Here is a 27724-nt window from a genome sequence, read left to right as displayed (position 1 = left end):
TACAGGAATCCCTGATGACTGGAGTCATGAGGAGTGGTAGTACATGGTTACTGCCGTTGCCATGACTCTGGCAGCTGAGCTGAGTCTGCTGCATCCAGGGAGGCCTGCAGAGTGGACCTTGCGATCAGTCGACCTTCCATCAGGAAAGACTTAAACTCGCCTCTCGTGTCCTTGGGCAGCTAACTGAGGAATTTGGACATAGCATCCCAATTTAAATAATCATAACAGGCAAAAAGGGTTTAATGGTTTGCTATACAGAGCTGTAACCTCACAGTTGACTAACCCACATTTCTAGCAAAAATGCCCAATTTCTTTGTATCCTTTTCTTTAGGACTTGCTTTTGCTTGGCAGCGTCTCACATTTACTCCTGCCACTATCAGGGAGTCTACTGAGGGGTGTGGGTAAAACTGTTTGTACCCCTGCAATGGCACTTGGTTCTTGTGTTCCATGCGCTTTGCCACTAGCATGAGGGGGCTTGCCATAAAGTTTGTATAGGCTGCGTAACTGCCTCATTTATAAGGAGAGCAATTTCCCCTGCTACAGCCAGGTGTAAAATATCTAGTTTGTGGGATTTTTCTGTGAAAGCTCTATTTATATTCCCGGGGACACAGCCATCCTTTTCAAGAGTTCTTGGTAGAACTTAAAATCATCAGATACTAGAGAAGATGTCTCCAGTACCAGGATCTCACCTGGTGAGGACGACGAGGTGTTCAGAAGAGGCAGGTTCTTTTGGACCTTATTGAGGCTGGTCTTGAATTGCCAATGTAGAAGACCTGCCTGAAGCAGGTAATGGGCGGTTCTGATCCTCAGTGCCCCGTGGGATCTTGGTACCAACATCGAGTGGCCTGTGTGGCGAAACTTCTCCCTTTTGGGGATATATTTCTGTAGTGTAGTGGTTGCCCAGTACAGACTTTGGATCGTCTGCCAGTACTAGGCAGTGAAACTTATCTTCTCACTGACTGACTTCTGTGATACAGCAGAGATAACAATCTAGACACTGGAAACATATCCCATTGTACCCACTAGGGCTATTGATGGGGCTGGAGGGACTTGTGCCTAGACCTGGCACTCTCATTCTTTTGACCTACTCAAGATAACTCCAAGAATGTGAACAATCCCTGGGAGGATGCCCCAGATTCCCAGAAGTCAGAGACGTAGGAACCCACATCAGACTCTTGAGGAGAAGCATGAATACTTAAAAGGCCAATGTGAAGCAGTACTGGGCAGAGTCATCATGATCTACAATGGGCCTGCAATACTAGCAACCACATCTGGGTCTCACTGGTTATCAGTACTGTGTGCTGAGCCAAAGTAGCTACAGCTGGTCTCGGAGCTGGCATTGGGACCAAGGGAAGCAGCACATGACCTGGTGTAGTTGGCACTGTAGCTGACCACTACATGGAAGCCAACAAATGCACCATGTGCAATGGCCCCAGCAAGGTACCATGGAGCTGAATGACCAGTGAGGGTCATTCTGAGAAGCTCAGTAGATCTTTCACAGCTGCGTAGGCCTCTTGCGTGGCTGACACAGAAATGGGCCTTTGCTCTGCTGTCTGTGCCAAGGAAGCAGCTGGTCTCAGTCTTGAAGCTCCAGCAAAATCAAACAGCTGTCCCTAATGTGACCCTCACCCAAGCACTTCAAGCCATGAGAGCGAGGGTCTTTCATGGGCATCAGCTTGTGACATCCAGGGCAGGGTTTGAAGCCAGGGACCTTGATGTAGGCTCCTCTGGTATCAGGTGGAGTGTGGAGTTCACTGACTACTGACAGCCACAACAACAGTATAATGTCATCTAACTAAGACAGCACATTTGCAGGAGGAATGACCTGACAGCATGCTCCAACCATTGAAGATAAGAAGGAACTGAAAGATCATAGAATCATAGAAGATTAGGATTGGAAGAGACCTCAGGAGGTCATCTAGTCCAACCCCCTGCTCAAAGCAGGACCAACAAGATGTGAGGGGTGACTCCACCCATTTATGCCCTCAACTTGCAGCACAAGGAAAAGCAGGGTGCAGGTGTGGCTGCCCCTGCTGGTACTGCTAGGGAAAACTCTACAGCACTGGTGCACAAGATGCATACATACCTAGTGTAATGGAAATATGCAAGAACAAAAAAGTATAAAGATTGTGGTATAAATATTACAGAAGAACATTCCCTTTCTTGAGAGGCAAATTTAGGCTTATCTGTTCCCTTTGCAGCAGAAGGTTCAATTGTCTTCTGTCTCCATCTCCTAGCAAGCGGGAACTTATCCATCTATCTGAGCCTATACAGAGTAATGTTGGAGAGTTAGACATACATACACTTTGAACTAGGTTTCAGGCTGTTAAACAATAAGAAGGCTAGAAGCGCCAAATCTGGTATCACTCAGAGATTTCTTCTCAAACTAACTGAGCTTGTACTGGAATCACACACCACTACTGTAATATGAACACATGAACAATGCTTCATATTATATGTCATTAGCCATAGTTCTGTACATGGACATCATCACTGTATTGGTATTGACCATTCTACACTGTGTCAGGTAATGTGAGCTCTAACTCGGTGTACAGAGCAATAAAACTTAAGCTCAGGATCCTGCTTTATGCCTAAAATTGGATGCCAATACGAGGATATATTCCTGCTGAGACCTGAACTCAGGTCTCTCAGATATTAAAGCAGTTGCTCTAAAACTTGAGAAAGCAGATCTCCTAATAGATACCAAAAGTAGCAGCAGCAGCAGCTGCTCTCCTTTTGACCTACCAGCCACTAATGAACAGAAACAATACTATGGATATGGGGGATGAAATAGCATATCCGTGTGTGTCAGGAGTGGCCAATGTATGGCTTAGGAACAAAATGCAGACAATGGAGTTCTACATTATAACTCCCTAGCTGCCTTCATTAGTATGGAGATGTGGTAAAGTAAAGTGTATGTCATGTCCCTGCCATGGCTAGCCCACACAGAAGAGAACAGAACTTATTAATGCTGCCAGCTAACAAGTTACTCCATTAGCTCAAGTAATAGATGTTTGTATTTGATGGTGAAGGTTCTGGAGATCAAACCCTGCTGATAACCCGTAATGGTTGTCAGTACACATGCATATGTCATTCTAACCAAAATTTCAGCAAATGCTTCTAATTTTCCTTCCTTCCTTCCCTCTGCTCAATAACAACAATTGCAGTTTAACAAATTAATGTTTCTGCAACTCTAGTTTAAAAGAAAATGAAGATAAATATCGGGTGGGAAATTTGAAGGGCAAGACAGGCAGCACTATTCCCCCCCCCATCCCATCAGAGATGGCACAAGAATAGCTGGGAAACATCCAGCTGTGGATATTTTCCTCCATGCACTTAGCAGAAAACTTTCATGGCTGAATGGCAAAACGTTGGAGGAAGAGAGTTTTTAAAAAAGAGTAGGGAAAGAGGATTGTTAGAAAGGTCATTCTAGACTGGTCTTTTTGCTACTTGAGACTTTAAATGGCAAGGAAAGAACAAACTCATGATCATGTGGTCACTCCCACCCCAATCCAATACATTAATTTAGATGCTGTTCAATACCCATCTGGTATTGGGAGGAGTTTGTTGTTGTATAACAATCTGAGAATGAGGCACTATGTTGAAAGCACAGTTCTCAATACCAAAACAATCCCATGTGCTAATGCAAAAGGAAATTCAACCTTCTGGCAAGCTCCTCTCATTGCTCTATGCTTGCCTGATTTCACCTGTGGTCATTTAGAAGCCCAGAGAAGCACTAACTTGCATATAAAAGGTAAAAATAGAAGGACCCTTCAGTTTCACTTTCTGCATGAAGATCACATTACATTCTTCTCTAGCTTTACAAAAAGGTCTCTACTGTGGTCCAATGGGCAGTCAAATGCAAACAAATGACACCTAAGGATCTACAGAGGGCAGAGGAGATGTACAACCAGGTTAGATATTCAATCCTGATTACTTATAACGTGTTCTGGCACCAGGACAGGCTATGGCTCCATTACATACTGCATTCAGTTAAAGCCCACCCTCAAAACCAAGTCATCCAAATGCAACACTGGAACCATTTTCCACTACAACTTCACTGTTTTAATGTCTTAGGCTAATTTTTGTAGCTTTTTCCATGATTTATTTTGAAAGAATGAAAGCAAGGCTAATATTAATGGAGTTTCATAAATTTTACTTATCACAGAAATTTTTCTATTAACACATAATATAAACAGGTTTGCTGATTTAATGGCCTCTGAGTATTATAAATCACTCAGTCTTGGAACCAACATGCAATATAGAACTAAGATCTGGAAATGCAACCCAGGGATTGTTGGGAAGAGGAAGCATGTATTTAGAACATCTGAGAAGAAATCACAAAATATTGATTTGACTTCCAGTAATGTGCATAGCCCACAATCTCAAAGAACCTAAAGTAGGTTACATCACCTGCTCGATGTCTCTAGCACTGTGAAAGGCTTGGTCCAAAATGATTTTGAACTAGTCACTGACAGGACTACGGGAATATATGTACTCTTCCACAAGCCAATCTATGCACTTCATTCCTCAGCATTTGAAAGCCATCATATTTGTGTTGCTGGGTTTCCTAACTTGCTGTTGAGATATTTTGTAGCAGTATTCCCTTCCTTTGAAAAACTGAACTAAACAAAAAAATCTTTTAAAAGTAATATAAGAAAAAATAACTAGTGCATATTGCTGGGGTTCCAAATCTAATGATCTTCACTATGTTTATGAGATGGGAAATGGGACTGATTTGCACTGTGGGTCTCACTCGTATATTCAGAGATGATGTATTTGTATCATAAAAGTGCATCACCCACCTCCATAGAATGTATTTATTTATAGGCGATTCTTTGCACAGGTCAAGAATTGTGCTATGATGGAGTATAAGTACATTGTAATGGGTTATAAATACATACCCAGGCTAGAAAATATCTATGGGCAAATCACAAAAAAACAGAGCCATGGACAATTCAATGCAGAGCCTAGGTACATTCCTCCTCCTTCCCTACATAAACAGTTATTGGGTTCTGATTCAACTATAGGTTCCCAGGTTAGTTTGAAAGCAACCAAGCACAGAAATCAAGATCTGGACTTAAACTATGCAATGTTACATTTATCCCACACATCATCATTATCCAATTCAGACAGCCTCACCTTAGTCCATGGATGTGCCTTAATCTGAGGGAATTTGAATTCAGTGTAGTTTGGATTCATTTCTCTAATTTGTTCCCTTGTAGGCGTTCCCAGGACCTAGAAAGGGAAAAAAGAAATTGTTTACATATACTTCAGATCTACAAAGTGATAAAGGTCCTAATAAAACTTGCTTGACCATATGATCAAACTTACAACAAGGAATGTTATTTTTTGTAATGTGCAGTAGGGTAGAAAGACTAGGCATAGAGTGTCTGGCAAAACATAACTAGTCACTAGTACCAAGCAGTTTTTGCAATGCACTGAGATTTGGGGCACAACAGACTGGACAGTTCAAATTCTGCCAATTTACTTAACTGATGAAGGTCTTTCATAAAATTCAGGCATCTCTCAAATTCAATGATGCTTCAAAGGAGAACAGAGCAGAATTTCTCCAGATTAGGAATTTTATAAAAAGAATTATTTGATGAACGTCTTTAATGTAATAGGCTGTAGCTTGCAGTCTTACACCCTGATTAAGGTAATGAACAATAGCACACCCGAATGCATTTTAATAGTCACGAGTGAGAGCTCTCTGATGAACTTAAAAGATCAGACAAGCATTGCTGAGAGAGGCAAAACAGATTTTATTAGATGGAGATTGATTTTTTTCATATCTAAATGCAGACAGAGTGTTAACTTAACTACACCTAACGTACAGGCATTCAAATTCATGTACCTGTAGTTTAGACATTTATTCTAGGAATTCAAATATAAAAGGATCTATGTTTATATAATAACAACAACAAAAACACAATCAGTGCGATGTTATCTGTATGTACATTTCCATAGAGAAATATGTGATTGTATTTATGAGATGATTTGGTGAGTTTTACATATCTATGAGTACATTAGTAGTTTTTGTTCAATTAACATTAATCTCAGAAAAACTTCAAATCATTTAAGAGGGACAAAAAACTCCTCAGCAAATTTGGAAGTCCACTGCTTTTTGTTGAAATTCAGTTCCTCTGGTTTCTGCTATTACAGAAAGCACTGTGGAAGAGGAAGCCTAAAACTCAGGCGTCTCTTCTGACAGACAACCCTCACAGTCATGTTACAGCCTTGTGACAAATCTTTTGCCATGGAAAAAGATGTCGTGTTGCCAATTCATCACTAGGATTTCAATTCAAGGATAAGCAGGAACATGTCTAGATGTTATGAAAAACCTCCTGCTGAATATTGTCCATTGTATTCATGAAGTTTTGTATTATTTTACATCAATAGATTTTGTTTAAATAAGCGGAAAGCACAAAGAGGCTTGGGAAAGAAAAAGGCATGGGTTAAACATATCTCAAGTAATTAAAGATGGTGGCCAACATTTATGAAAAGTTGTTAATAGTTTTTTTGTTTTTTTTTTAAATCTCATATTTTGATTTATTTTCTAATTTTGAGTGTGAATTTAATGGTTGTGTAAGGTGTGGGACTGACTGCTTTGGCAAGTGAAATCCTCTATATAACCATATAAAAATCACAATCCAGGGGGCAGCAGTGCAAGCTTGCATTACACCACCACCTGTCAATGGACGTCAACCAGAACCTGGTAAAAATCTCTAAAGGTGGGGTTGCTAACAGCCCACGGCTTGATTTGAACAAGCAACCTATTAGTGAAAGACCACACTAAGAGCTGGTTGGAAATTTTCTGACAGAACGTCTTTCCATCATTGAAAGTGAAACGTTTTGCAGGAACTTATCGATTTCAACTAATCTTTTGAATGAAACCAGGCAAGTTTCTTGTCAGCTTGCCTACTTGTCTCCCCTGCAGCCCACCTGCCAGGAGCACTGGAGCCAGGCTCCACAGCAGCCTGCCTAGTTGTTGAGAGCCTGAAAGCCCAAGAGCCCTGGCTCCCAAGCTCCTCCACAGCTCGCCTGGCAGGTTGCCTTGCAGCCAAGGTTCCCAAAGTACAGTAGAATTTTACTTCTTCAAAAACTGTCATGGTTTTGACATTATATCCTGATCAGGACAACATCGCTCCCTGCTCCCCACTTTAAAAAAAGACAAACCAAAAAAATTACAAAAAACCCTCAAAAATTTTCATGGAAGTGAAATTTACTTTCCTAGCTAGCTTTAGTTGCATTACACAATGCAAGCCCCTCATTCCCCAAGTCTAATACGTTTAAAAGTTTCCCCAGTGTAAAACTACTTGCTTAAAGGATAGCTATTTATTTTTTCACAAAAGCACTTTTTACTGTAACAGGCTTTTCTCAAAAAAAATTAATTTTGCAAATCCACTGAATCCAAGAAGTGGAGCCAAACACCAAAGCTTCTCAGGATAAATGACACTAAGCACAAACTCTTAAAGATCCGCATAAACACTACAATGGTTTTTAATTCTGCTAGATCTCATAATATGATTAATCATAACAATTTCACTGGGAAACCACTACAGAACACCTGTTGGTAAGTACTGGAACCAATGGTGTGGACAACTTAGACATGAGAGGCAGGTAGGTTGCCTGGTCAAGTGTTGAGGGAGAGGAGACTGAAGTTAAGCATACTAGCCCTTGGCTATTTAGTCTGGAACCAAAAGTAGTCTACTCATCCTCAGTGTTTTAAAGATGGATTCAACTGTTAGAGATGGGCTGAATTACAGATTTGAATTTTCATTGTGCTTACTGGAATTCCCCTGAAGTAAGATAGAGCCATGTTACCTAAATTTTTAGAAGCTGAGCTCCCATTTGGGAAATGAAAACCAACTGTATTCCTCCACCAAACCCTTGCAACCCTGCCATGTGTTGTTAGAAGCCTACCCATCTGAATTTGTGTGTTATCCATGTCGTGTCATCCCCCTCAGATCTTTCTCTTGTTTCTTACATGCTATGAACAGTGAAATAGTTAATGTCGACATTTAAGTATCACTGGCATCCTGAGATAGCACCTATTGAAATGAATAGAGCAGTTCCCACCTCAGAGCTATTGTTTCAAGCTCTCTGCAGACTGAGGAGGATGTACCTGTATTGGTTATATTCTGAGTCACATTTTCAAGGCTTTCTTTGCAACCATAATAGTTAAGAGACTTTTTTTAAATAAGAGCTGACACTCTGGAGACCAACTAAGGGGTCTATCCATACTCTCTAGTTAGTCCTTCATGACACACACACACATACACAAAACCCAAGTCACCCACTGTACTTTGGGAAACACTGGAACACAGAATCCTTAACTTCCTGCCCTAACAGGGCTTTTAAGTGCTTTTAAGACAGCTGCTGCATTTCCGTGATGAAATGATGCCTAAACATTTACGTAATAGTCTGTAAAGTATTTGGGGATGATAAGCACTGTCTACTCACCAACCACCAGTCCACCTGCATCCCCAGAGTTCAGTATTTTCACTCAAAGAAGTTTTAGACACTCAGAGATTCTTGACACAAGACTTGTGAATCTGACCTATGCCTTTCTTGGCCTGTGAAAGAGTCATGAGCAACTGGTACCACACCAGACCAAAATAATCAATACCTCATTCAAGGAAGGAATCTTCCCTTTCTCCTTGATACATGCAGTAGCCTGAGCAATGCCAAAGAAAAACTCCCTGGACACACTGGTTCTAGCCAATTACCTCCCAGTATCAAGCCTCCCATAGCTAAGCAAGCTCACAGAGAAGCTAGTCAAAGGCAAATCACAAGCTCGTCTTACTGAAGGAAACTTATTAACTTGGTACAATCTAAATTCAGGCCAGCACATAGAACTGAAACTGCTTTAGTGGCACTGATAAATGATCTCCTCCTGTCAATGGAAAGAGAGCAGACATCTTTTCTTACCCTCTTTGACCTCTCTGCAGCATTAGACACGGTCAGTTACGAGATATTGTTGTCTTGCCTGAGAGAGGTGGCAGGCATCCAGGGTTATGTGCTAAAATGGTCTGAGTTCTTTATGGAGGGACATACCTAACAAGTAATTATGGGAAAATGCAACTCCATCAGTAGACCCCTCGTTTATGAAGTCCTAAAAGGATCAATTTTCTCTCCAGTCCTTTTCAATGTCTACATACAACCACTAAGTGAATTGATCAGAGGACATGAACTCAAGAGCCAGCAACATGCAGGTGACATACAGCTCTACTTATCCTTCACCACACTCTAGCTGTGTGGGACACAGAACTTTATCTCAGTGGCTTGTCCAAGACTGTGGAATGAACTCCCCCAGAGCTAAAGACCATCACAAACCTCATCATCTTCCACTCCAAGTGCAAGGTGCAGTTCTTTGATCTTGCCTTCTCTAATGCATGCATAGCAACATGTACATTAAAAACAAAACAAATAAAAACCCCAACAAGAACAGGACACTCCACTGCACATACTTTACCCCCTTTGGAGATGAGATAAACGTGATAGATGTTAGTCATGTCACTTAATGCACTATTGGAAGGCTCTCAGAAACTATGGTGAAGAACCTATATAGAATAGATCAACTCAGAGCACTTTGATTTAGCTTCCTCCTCCATTTCCAAAGAACCATTTGTAGTTTTAGATTATATTCCAAACTCTTTCAAATTCAGGTTAGCACATCCTCGATGAAACTGGTGTCTGATTGGAATGTAGCAATATTTCTCTGAAAATATCAATATTCATTTGGAATACTAGAACTTCCATGCTATATACTAGGAACCTTTTGCCTCAAATCCTAGATAGCCTTGCAGTACTGAAGACAGTAAGTTTGCACACAAATGCAGAGACAGACACTTCCTGATACTTTCACATGAAAAGCCTGGATAATATTAAAGTGTGTATGTCTGAAGGATTTCTGCAGTTAAATATCCAAAAAGATCTGTGATCATGTTGATTTCCAGATCTTTCCATCTTCTCTGTGAAACATCTGTGGTTTGCTAACAAATCCATTGTGGCAAGGTACAAAGGGTCAGAGAAGTTTGGCTTACTTGCTTTCTAAGAAGCTGTATTCTCAGAAATAGGCCATAGCTCTTGAATGCTAAGACAGAGGAAGTGTGTGTGTGAGGAAATCTGTTTACCAAAAGGAGGTAAAAGCTTGACCCTTCAATTATACAGGCTTCTAGAGTGATTTATTTAGCACTCAATGTATTTACTCTGCTCTCTCATGTGTATCTAATGCAAGTATGAAAACAACTTTGTGCTGTTAACAGATTCAAGGTGCTTTCAGCTCATAGCGGTGATAAAGATTAAAAGAAAGAAAAGAAAGAAAGGAAAATAGATTAGTGAATGTTTTAACGTTTTACTTCTACCAAATCACGTAATTCAATCCCCAAAATCAGCAGAACAGGTTCCTCAAATGGTAACTATGTTGGTGTTCTACATATTCAGGACATGTCCTCTAATAAAATAATACTAGATATAGATCTGCTGAATATATCTAATACTGTACTTTGTTCTTTTACATTTTGAGTTCTAGGTATACTGGAATGCAAAATTCATAAGTTAGTATGTCTGTTTACAGTAGCAATCACAAAAAGAGACAACATGTAGAACTTTCTAGTGTGTCTAAGAGACTACCTAAACTGTTTGAAAAATGACAGTTGACAAAAGGAAGCAATTGCAGCTGGAGCTGAATTGGAGAGTGAATCTGAGAATGAAATAGGGCTGGATGTAGCTTGCAAACAAGAGTGTGTCTCGGGGTGGAAGATAATGAGCAAGACACCAGTGTCCTTTGGGGTATCCTGATCATTCCCATCTGAATAATCAGGAGGATCATCCATAGAAGAATTACAGGAGAAAATACTCACTGACAAAGTAGATGCTTCCATAGTTCCCAAGAGAGGGAGTGGTGGACAGACCAGATTTCAGTGTCTTTACAGTAGACCTCCCTCTTGACAACTGATCCACAGAAGGTGGAGCCCACCCAGGCCATTATTTCAGGGCTCCCGAAGAAAAAGTGACTGACTCATGGACATACCTCAACGGGCCTTTGGGGAACCTTTGTTCCTGGACACCCTACCTCCAGAAGTGTGTGGGGTCTCTCTCTCCCAGGCCCTGTCAGAAGGGACAGGCTTCTGATCTGAGAGTCCCGAGGATATACCTTGGACTCGGTTACAAGTGGCATTAGGTCCAATCCCGGGAATTTTTGGATCCATGCTTTCAGTTGGAAAAAAATGCATGAAAGTGACCTACTCAATTGCACTGTAGGAAGGTGGATAAGATACCTCTCGGGAAGCAGCCACCATATAAGTATGATTGGCATTGCACAAAGAAACCAATGATGCTTGCTGGCGACAGTGTACTCTGCATGAAGAGAGAAGACTGCACTTATCTTGAAATAGATGTATTCAGCCTCAAGCCCCACACCAACCTTTTCTGGAATTGAATCCTCTTTGCTAATAAATAATACTACAGCGAAAACAAAGCTAAGAAGGAAAAATCAGTTGCACAGAAGTAAAGGAGACTAAACGTGCTGAGAACTTGGGAATCGGTGGCTGAAGGGAATGGGGGCCACCACCTCCTTGCAGAAGCTAAATGTTAGGTTGTGTGACAGGACATAAACAAGAGCCCAAAAGCTGAACCTAACACTAGGGGCTAGTCTACACTAGAAGTGCTATATCAGCGCAGCTGGGCTGCTGTAGCGCATCTGGTGAAGACACTCTATGCCAACAGGAGAGAGGGTTCTCTTGTGGCATAATTGCTCCAACTCCACGAGAAGCGGAAACTATTTTGGTGGGAGGGCATCTCCTGCAAACATAGTGTTAGTGCTGACAGTGCTTAGGTCGCTGTAACTTCTGTTGCTCAGTGGAGTGGCTTTTTCACACTGCTGACTGATGTAAGTTATATTGACATAAGTGATAGTGTAGATTTGCCCTAGGAGTGCACGTGCTTCTAAAGGTGGGGATTTATACTGACAAGAAAAAACTACTATTCTCATACTGGTTTGTTGAAAGGTGTAATTAATCTGCTGTTTACAAACTGAACCACAGAAGAAAGGTGCTAGAGATGTGCTAAATACTTATTAAAAGATTTTAGGATGGAGGAATCTCAACCTACAATACAATCAACTTTGAAGTAAATAATCTGAAAGGGTGACAGAGGAGAGAAAGCTACAGCTCTGGCATAGTCGTATGACATTAAATGGAAAAAAAAAAAAGCCAACCAGAAACATGAATTTCTTTTGTTAACAGAAACAAGCACAATCATACACTAGCCTAGTAAGACGCTCCATTGCCACGGTTGACATGCACACAATTGTTCATCTTCTTATGTTGCCAGCAATTGCTGAAAGTGGGGAAATTACATTATGCAGAGAAAGAACTGAGCTTTTTGAGGGAGGGGGTTGCACAATGGCAAGAAAGAAATGCCAGAACACTTCCTCTATGAATGGAGAGAGAGGATTAATTTTAAACCATGTCAATACTAGCAGGTGTTCTGTAGCACAGACAGGCCACCCCGCAATTTCTTCTTTGGTAGAAGCAGCTTTTCTTTGCCATTTAGCTACTAGAAATGAATGTATGTATTTATTTTTTCAAAAACTGAGTCCAAAATAGTACCTTGAAGACACAAGCTTTCAAGCAACACAGAGCTTTCAGTTTGGATGAGATGATTCTGTTTTAGCTCAATTTAGTATAAACACAAAGGAAGAAGAGAAACAATTTAATAGAATTGTCACTGCATGTAGACCTTGTATACATTTTAAACACCACTTCATAAATTTTATCCTCATTTCTAATTGACAGATCCATAGCTGAATATAAAGAGTACTGGTGTTAACAGTTTTATCTATCATAGTTGGAAGAATGTGCATTCTGGAAGCTTGGACTTTCAGTGAGCTGTATTTGAGATGGTTTTCCACTCAGCAGAAGTAGGTTCTTGGAGCATTGCTCTAACTGTGGACATGGAAATCCTGAATGATTGTATTGTCCCATTATTAAATGAAAATCAAAAAATGGTACATGCCCCCCTAGATATACTTATTAACAATTATACATGTAAGATGTACTCCACTGTGTAGTAAACCCTGAGATCTTCACTTGAGAAGACACAGTGGTAAGAGAGTATCCAGAGAGCAATGACTATGATGAAGTGCTAGTTGGCATGTTCTCTGACCAGCTAAGGGAACAAGCTCTGTGAAGCTTAGAAGAGGAGAGAATGGTCTGGGTTAGTAGCAAAAGGGAGCGGAATTTCCCAGGAATGCCTAAAGGAAATGTGACAGGGATTGTGAAGTTTAGTGGGCAGGTGCCATGGAACATTATTCTGGCCACATGCTGTTTGTTAACAAGAAAATGTAAATGCAGATTCTAGAAGCTCTCCTGGGGAAAATGAAATACAAATCACAATAATGGAATGTCCTGCAGTATGAACATACAAAACTCTGCACCACAAAATTTGGTAGATTGACAATGCATAAGTACATTGTTGAAGTTGACAAGGGGATGGGGTGGGAGGACAGAGATTGTAGTTTGTTGGGTAGAGTGCATTTGAGGCTTTTGGCATCTGAGAGGATTTGGTTTGGGATTTTGGTACCCAAGAAGTTGTTAAGGCCTTTGGCATAGGACTTGGAGAGGGGAAGGGTATTGAATGCCCAGTGGAAAAACTTCAGCTACAGTAAACAGGGCTTATATCAGAAAGTTGTTAAAGATGATTGGATAGGGAATGAGAGTTGGAACCAAATAGGCATGTATCCATTCTCCTAAACTGCCACTAGAATTTTCTGAGCCGCTTCTTTCAAAGGCTGTCTATTCTTAAAGCAACAGACATTTTAAGTTCAGGAAATTCTGTGTTACTTTATCTTGAAGTTTGATTGTGGGTGAATTGGTGCATAGAAATCAAGATATCCTAAGTTCTTTTGCCACTATAGGAACTGTATCAATAAAGGCATATCAGACAAACACCTTGTAATCAAGGTGTTAAAACAAGCTGAGTCTGAATCAGATAGCAGATTTTGAGTCCAGAAGACTGAGACAAGTATTCATGGTGAGCTGATAACTCAGAAAGCGTTGTTGCTGAAAGGATAATATAGCATAACAAAGAGAACTGGAATAGTTACAAATAAAACAGCGCTATTGGAAGTATTGTAGTTCAGGGCGAGAAATGGGACGGAGACGTAGATGTAGTTTCAGTTGGAGTGAGAAATAAATGATGAAATTAAGTGCAGAATTCACAGTAGTAGCGGGGAAACAAATGAGGGAAATACCCACAGTTTCAGCCGGATATGAAGGTTCCCTAAATACTCTCAGAAGGAGGCATCCATGTTTTTGTGCCTTTGAGGCAAATGTGTGAGTGGTACACGTTAAAAAGAAAGTGTGTACTTCACCTCTTGTCACTATTGTAACTAATGCTCATACTAGAAAATCCACATTCACATTAAAAATATACATATGATAGAGTGAACTAAAATTGAAGGAATATGAACACTCATGCATCAGGTATAAACCAGTCACTAGATGATGGATTGGGAAGAAGTTTCTCCTATGGGTTAGTTTTTCCATAATTGTCCATTATGGGATTTCTTTGTACCCTTTTCTGAAGCATTTGTTAATGGTCAGCATCAGGAACATGGTATTTGATTAGATGTACTACTAGTCTGATCCAGTATGGTAATTCCCTGATAAGATTCAAGATGAATGTGATAGCATGGCTCAAGCACGTCCATCAGCCTAAAAATGGGGCTGATGAAGGTTATACAAATATGCCTGTATCAATAGCAAACAACTTTGACAAGTGGATAGAAGAATGTGAGACCTGTTTCACCTTGAACAATTTGAGGGTCTCTCATAAGAATTTGACTAGCAGTTAAAAAACATAAAACAATCTAACAGGTTGCTGAGTTGGCAGATTAGTATGAGACCCACAGATGCTTGAAGGTATGAAGATGAGGATAATGGAAAAATTAAGGGGTAGAATGCAAATTATTTCTGAACCAGACCATCTTCAGACAAGCACCTGAGAAGCAAATGCACACTTTAAGGAGAGTTTGTGCTGGTTGCCCAACCCAGAAAAGCCAGGGATGGCGGGTTCTGAGACTAGTATCCATACCTCTGTTGTATGCATTTGAGTGAGATAAGTGTTACTATTACCATAGGCAGACTTGGAAACTGAGGCACACAGTCTCACTGAATCAGTGGCAGAACCAAGAGTAGATTCCAGTAATCGTGACTCCAGCTTCACTCCTCTAATCATAAGCCAACGCTCCCTCTGTATTTTCAGAAATTCATAACTTTATTTCAAAAACAGCTTTTTTTCAAACTTGCTCAGAAGGCACATGTCGTATGATGATCTCAGTGAAAAACATAAAATTTACAAACAAACGCACCCACTTCAGTGCTGGATGCTGACATCCAGAAGTAGGCAACAACAGAGGAACAGCAGCAATCTCAGTCCTGCCTAAAAGAACTGTTGTTGCAAGATGCGGACTTGGCACTGGAACTGGTTGACCGTAAGGATTCCAGAGCCTTCTGTCCCTGGAGATCAAAACAACAGTAATCCAGGAGAGGTCTCACAAGCTATTTGATTAAACTGAGCTCTACAAGCCCAGCCGGGTTTGCTCTCCTGATCAACGAGGGTTTACTTGAACCAGCAACGGCAGACTCTGGCCACTCTCTCCTCCACAACTAAATTTGTGGAAGAGAGTACTGAGTGCCTTCAAAAGAAGCCCAGGTCCACAAAAGGCACCTTCAAGGAAAAAGACCCAAGAAACTGTACCTCTTTAGGCACAGGGCATGTTCCTTTACCTCAGTGCAGCTCTGCATTATGAATTACTAGGCCTTGTTTGCAAAATATAACTTTGTAATCTGGGATGGGAGAGTCATCCCTTTAATGTCCAAAAAATTCTACCGGAAAACAGAAAAGAACTGAATGAGATCATAGGGCCATGGACACGTCCAACACAACTGCGAGGTCAATGGCCAATGCCCATGGCTGTCACCATGAGCAGGTCTTCTTGGCTGCTTAACATCAGGCATCCAGAAAGAGGTGCAAAGCATCATCACGGATCTGCTCTTTGGGTGGATGGAGTTCTTCAGCAGCAGAACAGATGAACTGCACCATTCACTGAAAGATTCACAGGTCACGTTAAGATCCCTGGGGATCTATACACTATCTCTTTACCAAAAGTTATGCAATTACCAGCCTCAGTAGGATGCTATCCTATTCCCGGAGTAGGTAGCCTGAGTATCTTCCAAGGGAAAAAACCCTCAATTCTAAGAGATATGCCTGTCATCGTCATACTCAGTCATTCACCCTGCACCATCACAGAGGAAACAGGTTTGATGGATATATCAGGAGCCTCCTTCCCTTTTTCACTGGGCTTGGTTTGCTATCAGACAAGTGGATGTTTGGACATCTTTCACTCATGGCTACCTTGTTCATGTCTACTCTTCATACTCCTGCACAAACCCCTTCAGGGATCCTTCCGATGAGAGCCTGTCACAAAGAGAAGTGGCCTCATTGCTCTGTCTGTGAGCCATAGGAGAGCTCAGAAGTACAAGGGTCTTAAGAGGCTTTTATTCCTGATATTTCCTCATCCCAAAAAAGAAGAGGGGTCTTTGTCCTGTTCCCGACCTGAGGAGGCTGAACAAATGCAGATGCAGCCCTGTATTCAGAATGGTAATACTTGCCTCCATTATTCTATCTCTGCAGGTTCAACGCTGGTTCATGGCTCGTTTTACAGGATCCATACTTCCACATAGCCGTCCTCCCAGCCCACTGGAAGTACTTCAGATTTGCAGTAGAGCCAAATCACTGCCAGTATCAGGGGCTGCCATTCAAACTCTCAACAGCAGCAGAAGTAGAGATGAGCAAATAATTGATTTTTTTTAATTTTTTCATTTAGAACCAAAACTGAAGGTCTGTTTTTGTCAAAGCAAAACATTTTTTAAAACTGTGTTCATGTCAAAATGAAATGTTTTGAACATCAAATAGACACATTTTCTAAACGAAATGTTGAATTTCAGAATGGTTGGTTTTAAATATTTTTTTAAATGAATTGTTCCCAAAATTTGTTTTGTGGGTTTTTTTGTTTTTTATTGGGCAGGCGGGTGGTTTTTGTGTGGTTTTTTGTTTGGTTTTGGTTTTTTTGCCAGAAGTATTCCCTGAAAAAAAAATCACTCCACCCTAACCAAGAGTCTTCACAAAATGCCTAGCAGTGGTAATGGCATGCCTTTGAAGACAATACATCCACATCTATCCTTACATGGAAGTTAGACTGATCAGGTCAGATCACAGCAGAAGGCAGCAGTGAGTCTAAAATATGCAGAATCTCTGTTTGCCTGACTGGGCTTTCTTCAACTATGAAAATATCACGTCTTCTACCATCTTAGAAGATAGGAGCTATGATCAATTTCAGATCAGAGAGCACGAACCTGTCTGGGGGCAAGTTCCTGTCACTGCAGTCACTACTACTCAAGATAAAATCAAACCTGTCTATAACAGTACAAAGTTGGCTTGGAGTATTAGATGATACATTGATGTGCATGTACATGACACTGCTTGCCAGACTTCATCTATGGCCCCTAAAACTCTGGCCTAGATCAGTCTACTTTCCGCTGTGTCACTAGATGGACAGGAAAGTCTTGGTGTCACCTCACATCCTTGCAGAACTGGAATGGTGGTTAGAGACTGTAGAAGGAGGCATATGATTCTCAGCCCCCTCTCTGACAAGGACTTTAATTGTGGATGCATTAAGGACAGGAGGGGGAGAAATGCCTGGACCACCTATAAGCACAAGGGGTCTGGTCCACAGAAGGCGACCTGGAACTTCACATAAATGTCTTGAAACTCAGAGCCAAAAGAGTGAGTGGACTCCAAGCACTTACAGCTGACCCTCCCTACATGACATTTCATAGATACCTCACCCCAAGTTCCCTCCAAAGGTAGTCTGAGTTCACTTTGAGTTAACCAGTTAACCTGTCTGTCTTCTTCCAGAAGCCCCACACTGTATCAGGAGAGAAGTTACATTTTATTGGCTGTTTCCAGAGCCTTACTTTACATTGACAGTCTGCGCAATTTGATTCTATCTCCCCAGTTGTTTCTGGTTGTAGTCAGCAGTTCAGTCTCCGGGCCATCTCATCACAAAGAATATCAAAGTGTATATGATGGCATATCTTGCTGTTACTAGTTGAACAGAAGCTGGTCCAATAAAAGCTATTTCCTCACCCATCTTGTCTCTACATAGATTCTGTACAATTATGAGTCATGGATGAACATTCCTGTACTGAATGGCTGATACGGTACCATTAATGAAAAATAACTACACAAGCATTATGTCAATCCATGAACTCTGGTTGGCAGACCAGAATACATCTTTCTTCTAAATACTATACTTCCACTTGCTCAGAACCAAGTCAATGGAAAGGCAAAGCACACTCATTAACTCTACATAGATCTGTTTTATTGAAGTAACCAGATTTCTAAGGGAGCGAGATGTGACTTTTTGGATTATGTCACCCTGATGTACAATTAAATGATCTTATATTTACATAATATCTTTACTCCTGAAGAAACTATATATTGATATACAGACAATAATCACTTAATCATTTCATTGATGAATAAAGTGGATTAGGGAGCAGACCTTACTAGCTGTTCATAACAGTTTAGGGCAAAGTGTGAATACCACCATATTTATGAAACTACAGGGGGAAACTTAGGGACCTAGCCAAACAGAGATTCCAGAGCAAATACACCTCTACCTCGATATAACGCTGTCCTTGGGAGCCAAAAAAATCTTACTGCATTATAGGTGAAACCATGTTATATTGAACTTGCTTTGATCCACCGGAATGTGCAGCCCCGCCAGCCCGAAGCACTGTTTTACCACATTATATCCAAATTCGTGTTATATTGGGTGGCATTATATCGAGGCAGCGGTGTACCACAACTTTTTGTAAGCAATGCTTTGTACCTTTAATGATCACAAATGTTTGCAACTATAAATTTTACATCTCATACAAAAGAATGGCATTGTGAGAAGCACGACACCACACTAGGACATTGTTTCAGTACAACTTAAAAGGAATCTACCACTTAAGGAATCACCAACACTTCTTGTCAGAGCCTCCCAAGTTTTCCTTTGAGGTTTCTCTGCAAGTACTGACCCAGCTTAAACCTGTTTAACTGGTGAGTTATGACATGTTCACAGACTAAGGTGCTACAGAGCAGCAGGCAAATCTGTTCCTATCTAGATTTTTACTTTTTTCTAATTGTGTTATATGCTCGCCTGCTAGCATCTCCTATTAAGATTGCCCAATGCTTCCCACCAAAGATCCTGTTTTAAGTTGCTTATAACGTGACAAAACTAATGGTCTGGGCTGAAATTTTCCATGCCAGGGGTCAGTTGTAGGCCAATCTTTTTCGGAAAATTTCAGCCAAAATGGTTCAACCATTTCCAAGAATGAGGCTAGGGAAAAATAGGTTTTGCTCATGTTAAAAAATTCAGATTATTTTCCTTGAAATGCTCCAAGACTTCCATGCTTTGAAGTATTTTTGTTGTCACCATGAAAATCCACCTACACCACACCAAGTTACAAGCCACTGAAAAATTGCAGTTTGCACATGCTCAGAACAGACTTTGATTTTAGCAGCTACAATCTGTGAAGACTGAATTCTCTCTGAGCACAGTAGAGCCTCTCACAGCTTGAAGTGCTGACTAAACTGCCAGTGCACCACCCCTACAGGCTGAAGGACCATGCTCCATCACTTACCAGCTCCCACCTATGGCCAGACTGTGCAACTGACATCCCCACAAGAGTGACTGAGCATGCTCCAGTGCAGGGCTACTTGGAGGTGGGGGACAGAAGCACTTCCTCTGTAATTGCTGCTCCCAGCTGCTCCGGGCTGGGCCAGGCAGAGTGAACAGACTGGGATAAGGAGCCAGGGATGAGGTAAGAGGGGAGAGAGATTGGATGAGGCGCCTGGAAGCCAGTGGAGGAGAGAAGAGAGAGATCACATGAGGAACCAGAACCTTAATTCTAACTTTCAAGTGATTTACTTTGCAATCTTAATAATGTTCTTTTAACCTAGTTTTTGTGTGCAATACATCTATGTTCAAGGAGCGAGGTGGCGACCCAAAAGTAACTTGAATTCCATACCTTGATTATTTCCACCAACTGATCCACACCACTGTCGCCTGGAAAGATTGGTTGTCCAAGTAACAGTTCAGCCAATACACAGCCTGCTGACCACACATCTGAAGAGAAAAGGGGGAAAAAGCATTTCAGTGAAAGATGTTATACATATATATAATTATATATCACATCACATCAAATTTAACCCATTTAATACATTACTCTGTGTTTGGTTCTGTACAAGGTACAATTAATCAAGAGCATTCAGCCTTTATATCTAAAAGACAAACAATGAAGACATGGAGATCCTCTAATAGAATCAGAGATATAAGATGTTTTTTAAAAGTCCATCAATCAGTACATATTAACACCCACCCACACACAGACAGAATATATTAACTGAAAGATTAGTGATTACTCATATCCTAGTAGTGATTACTCATATCAGATCTTTAGTCATGTTACACATACCGAGTGTGTAAAGACATTTTCTATCAAAGGACAGGTGATGCTTTTTGTTGTTTTTTTAATCTTAGGAGTATAGACTCACTGTTGTGTCATTTTATATCTATAATTTACATATACGAAAAGATGAATCAGAGCTGCAAATAGTGCTAGCATTAAATCAAAGAATTTGGGTTGTGCAAGGACAGCAGACTCAGACTGTATTGGCACAAAATGTAAGCTCCAAATTTCACCCACTCTGACATGGTCATATTGGAATTATGAAACTTATGAGAACTTTCAAACTTCAGAGAAATTTACAAACATTATCTGAAGAATTCTGATGGGGAATTTAAATTCTAAAAATCCCCTCTTAAAATATCCACCTTTCCCTCTAAAGTATTGAATGTAATCATAACTGTCAGACAGCAAGACGATATGCTTTCTGCTTGTGTCCCCTCTAGAGCTGGAATTCACTATTAAAACCCAGTTTCCAAAACTGTATTGACATTGAAGCTCTTGCACAAAGAAGAACATATACAAAAAGCCACAGCAATTTTAAGTTCAAGTAGAAAAACAGTAGGGAAATTAATGGAAAAAACGGAGGAAAAGAACATACTCAAGAAAAGATCTATAAGGGAAGAAATTCTATTTTAAGCTTCTAAGACAGTATGTGCAATGGAGATTAAATACCAAGTGTAAAGCCTAAAAATATATTTGGCATCCCAATATCTTATACTGCTTTTTATCCCACAAGTAATATTTTCAAAAGTGCCTAAGTGACAGGCTCTTTTGTAAATTTTACCCATACTGCATAGGTATGACACACACATGCCAGAAATGCAGTTTCCTCTGAGGTAGAAGGTGACAGCAGTTTAGAAGCACACAGCAATGTCTCACAACAGTCTCAGTCAAAGTGAATAAAAATGTCATATGCAGCATTTGGGGGACATAGGTAGATGTAATGAAGTTAGAGATGGAACACAGCCATAACATCAGGATTAACCTTCCAACTTTTGTGAAAAAAATGCCACGTGGGCTTCAATGGCCAATGACAAATGATCAGGAACATCTTACAGCTCAGCTGAAAGACAGCTGTGCTATATACATTTAGTTTCTTCTCTCCTCCTAATCCCAACTCCCAAGCAGTGGGACCAGAAAAAGAGGCACTCAAGGTTTGACCCCTCCACAATCTACAGAGTGGAGCCCTGCAAACTGGTTAGCTGGACTATAGAACTATAGGGTATGTGGTAGAAGATGGCTTAATGAATTCAACATCAACTGTCAATGGACTACTCACCAATTTATATTCAGTCATATACCACATGCTGCAACTAGACCTTAGCTACATTCTAGATATACAGAATTATGGTAACTTGTAGCAGATGTTTTCCTTCGGGCTAAACATCACTATACCTAATTTTTATTTACTTACAAATAACCTTAGGGGTGCTGCAGTCAGTATGTGCCCATGCACTCTTGATTGGAGATTTCTGTCAGAAGTGTGGGTCTGCACTTGTGTCCTACACACCCTCGTGCTCTGGTATAAGGTATATAGGGGCAGGCTTGCTGCTGTTTCTCCAGTTCCTTCTCAACCGCAAAGTCCAGAGAGTATGACTCTGAAGCTGAAGGGAAGAAGGGCCCAGAGGGGAATGGAGAGCCCATAGGAACAAAACATCTAGAACTCCAATTACTTTGCAAGGTAATTGCTGTGCAAGGTAACCTCTCCTTCTCCCTGTGAGTGCCCAACATCAGAAGATTCACAAGCAGTACCCCAGTTATGGAGGAGGGTGCTGAGGAGGTAGAACAGCATCACCGAAGGCCATGTCAACTCTAGAAGCACGCACAACAGTAAAATGCTGGGAAAAATGCCCTTACAAATGTCTGAGATGGATATGTACTTCAATAAGACCACAGAGATATACCAAGCCTTAGTGGGATGGACAATCACCCTCGGTGAAAGAGGCACCTCTAAGGCTTCAAAACAGGTCAAGATGTCACCCATTTCAACAATCTCTGGGTGGATACTGGGTACCCTTTCATTCTTTCTGTGAAGGAAACAGACTGTGAGAAGCCCTGAAGGACTTAGTCATATTGAGGTAAAAGATGAGATTGCTTCTTACACCCTGTGTGTGGAGATTCTTGAGTAATGGAGCTTGGAGTAAGACATCATTAGATCAGTGTCCTGATTAATGTGAAATTCTGATGAAACTTTAGGTAGAAAGCAAGGGTGGGGATGCAATATCACTGTTTTGTGACAGAACACTATGTTCAGTGGATCAGCCATAAGAGCTTCTAGTTCTCCTATCCTTCTGTATAAGGTACAAAGTCTTAAAGGACAAATGAAGATGAGAACAGCTCCCCATAGGTTCAAATGGGACTTTTATCAGGGCATTGAGAGCTAAGTTAAGATCCCATGGTAGAATAGGTTCTTTAATAGGAGGTAAAAGGTCAGACAGATCCTCAATCGTGCAATGCTCAGATGAGCAAAGATTAAAACCCCTGAACCGAGGGGTGAAAGGTTGTAATGGAAGCAAAGATGAACCTTGACTGAGCTAAGTGATAAACCTGTAGTTTGTAGCAGGTAATCGAGAATGTGTGTCAGGAGAGATTTGAGAGGAGATATAGATTGTTGAGTATGCCAGGCTTACAAATGTTTCCACTTCTGCAGGTAAGTTTTCCTTGTGGCAGGTTTTCTACTCTTGAGCAGTACTGTTTGGGTCTCTGGAGGGCAGTCTTGTTCTACATCAGAAAGCCATCTAGGGGCCAGGCCTTGATGTGGAACGATGAGAGGTGGGGGTTGGTCATGGTGCCCAATTCCTGGGTGAGGCAGACTGCTGTCAGAGGAAGGTGAAGAGGTAATTGCAGGGACAGGCAAACCAAAATTGGGAACTCTCTGTCTTGGCCACGACGGTGCTATGAAGATGGCTACCACTCTCTCATTTCAAGTATTCAAGACCTTAAGGAGCAACAGCTTTGGGGGACAAGCAAAGAGCAAGACCAAGAAAAGAGGCCAAGGGTAAGGAGGGCATCTCCCAACAAGCTGAGACTATGCCCTCCCAAGCAGAAGCATCTGCATCAGACAATGTCACAAAAAGATCGACACCCAGGGAACCTCAAATGAGAGAAATAACCTCTGAGGTATTGACACCCACTAGGACAGTTTGTACTTGTTGAGGGATGTAGACAGACCAGAGCCAAGCTGGAATACATCAGGAGTGTAGTCTTGCCAGGGATGTTACACATTTACTGGCTGCCACATGGCTCGAGAGTTGAAGAGAACTCCTTGCTGTGGTTTATAGCTCTGTTGTAGCATGGTACTAAGGCTGGACATCATAGCAAACCTATTCGTGGGCAGGTATGATTTGATTATAATGGAGTCCAAAGTGACTCTGATGACGTCTATTTGTTGTACAGGTCTAAATGTAGACTACTCCAAGTAGAGGCGGAAGCTGGAGAAGTGAAAGTGGGATAGGACCTTGTTGGTTGCTGATGGCTCCCTGAGAAAGGAGCAACCCTTGAGAAGTTAATCATCCAGGCAGGGAAAGACTATTATTCCCATCTAATGAAGATGGGCTGGCGATATCTGAGAGGACCTTTGTAAAGATCCTTTGCACAGTTAAAAGTCAAAGGACAGGATCCAGTACAGGCAGTGGTCCTTGCCCATGACAAATCGTGGGAAATATCTGTGGGAAGAGTGCATAGCTATATGGACGTATGTGTCCCGGAGGTCAAGGAAGGCAAACCAATTTCCCAGCTCCAAAGAGGAAATCATCACGGGTACCGCTGTGAGTGGACGAAGTCCGGAGGTCCAGATTTGGTCGTCTTCCTCCTCTTTTCTTGGGAACCAGGAAGCACCTCAAAAAGAACCTTTTCTCAAGACTTTCTCAAGGAAATCCAGTGGAATGGGTTAGATCGCCCCTAGGAATAGGAGAGACTGCACCTCCTGTCTTAAAAGACCCTAGTGAGAAAGATCCCTAAGACAGGGATGGATGGAGCTGAACTGGATGGAATAGCATGCTGAAACCATCTCCAGGATCCACCCGTCCAAGGTGACCAACTCTCAGGCAGACAGGAAATGGGAGAGATGATCCCCATCAGCTGGTGACAGGCTTGGTGTAGAGTATGATCCGAGGATTGCTTGTGACCCTTGACCAGTGGATCACAAAAGCTGTTCAGAAGAAGTTGCTAATTCTAATGGCATTAGAGAAGCCAGCCCTTTCTTAGAAAAACTAGGTTTCTTTCTGGGTGGTTCAGCTGATCTTGTGGTTTTAAAGTAAATTGGGCAAGACCACTATCTGTGATATGCTGTATTTTAATTAATTAATTAATTAATTAATTTATTTTTGGTCGTGTGTGTAGATACTGAGGGATTACAAGGTCACCCTGGCACTCTATACCATGGCCTGAGGAAGATGGTACAGAGGATGATGACTTTGGGACCATGGTCTTGGAGGAGTCCTTGTGTTTAGAAGGCTCTATTCTGGCACTGACACTGGTGCTGCTTGAGACTGCTTGCTGGGAAGCTTCTCAGTACAGTCTGCTGCAGATTTTTTTTTAGGTGACTGGGACCTCTATACAGGGGAAGAAAAAGCCCCAGTGGTACCCCTACCAAGATGTGAGGTCTCCTTATTCTCAGATCAAGAGGGTGACTTTATCCTTTTCAGAGTCTCTCTTTCTGGAGAGTGGGGTCTCTTCATTTTAGATAATCTTGAAGACTCTAAAGGGCTGCAGGGTCTTTGATTACCAGAGCCAGGGCTGGTGTGCTCACTAGAGTTGAGCAGTTGAGGCTGTTGGGTGTGGGGGTGGGGGTGCGTGTGCGCGCACACAGAGGGACTTGGATCTTGCAGCTCTCAGAGAATGTTCTATAAGAAGCAGTTTCAATCTGTCCTCCCTCTGCTTTGTGAATCTACTTTTGCATCCGAAGCAAACCTTGCCCTTGGAGGGAATGTGAGCTCTCCAAGGCAGCTGGAATTCCCATTGCTGAGAGGAAAGGACCCATGGTAGGCATGGCATGGTTTGTAGACTGGGGTCTTGGGCATAACCCAGTAAGAAAGGACAGGCAGATGTAGAGGGCTGAGAGGAACACAGGCCCTGACTGGGTGAAAGAATGGTTGTGGGGGGGAATGGGGACACCCCTAAAAGCATACAGTTGTGTCAAATTAAAAAGTAAAAATGATAAAAATGAAATAATTGTATTAAAGAAATAGAAACAAAGTCAGAAAGAAAAGTCAGCAGGCTGCATAGCTAGCTAGGGGACACTGCGACACGCAGTCTCATGCTACAGTTGGTTGAGAAGGAACTGGAGCAGCAGAGGGTCTTCCCGTCCCTATATACTCTCACACCATAACACAAGGGTGTGTTAGGCACAGACACTACTTGTAAAAATCTCCAGTGTATGGGTACAAGCACATCCTGATGGGAAATATCCGTAGAAATAACTTGAAGAATCTTGGTACATGCTGTAGTGCTTTATCGTTATATAAAACAGTCTGTTCTCAAACAAATTTAATCCAAATCAGAAACCATACTAAATAGTATGTGGTAACTATTACACAACTGAAGCCTCTGCAAGGGAACTTATGATGTAATGCCACATCAAATACTGAAATACTGTTAAGGTTTTGCAGCCACTTGTAAAGACAGATGCTCTCTTGGGAAGGTAGGCTTGCTCTTTCACAAAGATTTCCACAAATCAATTATTTATTCAATGCAAATCTGCCTTGCTACACTAAAAGTCACTCATAATCAACCAATGCTAATAGGAGACTCAGAAAGCCTACAGTTGTGTTAATGGCAAGAAAAAAAAAAACCAAGATTCTCTTCAGACTTCTGCCTGGCTTGAAAACAATAAGGGAATTAATATTCCATATCCCTCGTGTGTTTAAATGAGATCACTGGGAAACAATGTTCACACTATATTTAGTTGTTGTTTTAAATGCTCTTGTAAGGAAGCGCCACTTATCTGATAATTCTCTGGTCAGTTTATTACCATTCCTGATTGCTGCAACCACTGAAGACTGATTCAGGGATATGAGAAATCTTAAAGAATTCAGCTTCTGTTATCCCTATACCATCTGGTTTTACTCCCTATACCAACAATTCTCATTCCTCCATTTTGTTACCCAGGCTCCTTGCATTGCTGTACAGATATCTTAGTTTTTTCTGCTTGGCTTCGCCCAGATTCCTTGCCTGTTTAGGTGCAGTCATTCTACTGTCAGTATTGCCTACCTGACTGTTAGTGCCACTGGTATTGACACTATCTTTTCTCTTGATGTCCAATCTCCTACCCTCTGTTCTACCCTTCTCCATTGCTGTATCCTGTCTTACTTGATTTTCCTGGGGCTCAATATCAGAATCAGGCATGGAGATTACATGAGTAAGGCCCTACCCAATTCATGGCCATGAAAAACGTGTTACGGACCGTGAAATCTGGTGTTGTGCATGCTTTTACCCTATATTTCACAAGGGAGACCAATGTTTCTCAAATTGAGGGTCTTGGCCCAAAAGAGAGTTGCGGGGGGAGGGGGACTGTCACAAGGTTATTTTAGGGAGTTGCGGTATTGCCACCCATACTGCTGCGCTGATTTCAGAGCTGGGCAGCCAGAGAGCAGTGTCTACAGGCCGGGACCCCAGCTCTGAAGGCAGGATGGCATGGTAAGGTATTGCTATCCATACTTCTGCACTGCTGCCTTCAGAGATGGGCAGCTAGACAGTGGTGGCTGCTGACTGAGGGCCCAGCTCTGTGGGCAGCAGCGCAGAAGTAAGGGTGGCAATACCATACCATGCCATCCTTCCTTCTGCGCTGCTGCTGGTGGCAGCTCTGCATTCAGAGCTGGATTCATGGCCTGCAGTGCCGCTCTCCAGCTGCCCATCTCTGAAGGCAGTGCCGCTGCCAGCAGCAGTGCAGAAGTAAAGGTAGGAGTACCGCAACCCCCCTACAATAACCTTGTGACCCCCCCCAACTCCTTTCTGGGTCAGGACCCCTAAAATTACAACACCGTGACATTTCAGATTTAAATAGCTGAAATCACAAAATTTATTATTTTAAAAATCCTATGACCATGAAACTGACCAAAACGGACCGTGTATTTGGTAGGGCCCTATACATGAGCATCTCCAGACTGCCCCTGAATTCCTAGTTTAAAAGC

General features: G+C 41.7%; 1 protein-coding gene across 3 annotated transcripts in view; it reads right to left on the bottom strand.

Moving 5' to 3' along the window:
• The window catches only part of GSK3B (glycogen synthase kinase 3 beta), a 257049-nt gene that overhangs the window by 43319 nt on the left and 186006 nt on the right, over window positions 1-27724 (bottom strand). For all 3 annotated transcript variants that reach the window (XM_045001121.1, XM_045001119.1, XM_045001120.1), the window contains exons 7-8: window positions 20154-20251; window positions 5143-5238 (exon numbers count right to left, since the gene is read on the bottom strand). In XM_045001121.1, the coding sequence (XP_044857056.1) occupies window positions 5143-5238; window positions 20154-20251 (194 nt within the window). The remainder of the gene's footprint in view (window positions 1-5142; window positions 5239-20153; window positions 20252-27724) is intronic.

The sequence above is a fragment of the Mauremys mutica genome, chromosome 1 (assembly GCF_020497125.1).
Source record: "Mauremys mutica isolate MM-2020 ecotype Southern chromosome 1, ASM2049712v1, whole genome shotgun sequence".
NCBI classification, from domain to species: Eukaryota; Metazoa; Chordata; order Testudines; family Geoemydidae; genus Mauremys; species Mauremys mutica.
Note: the sequence above shows the minus strand (reverse complement) of the source record. Positions and strands in the feature narration are given on the sequence as shown.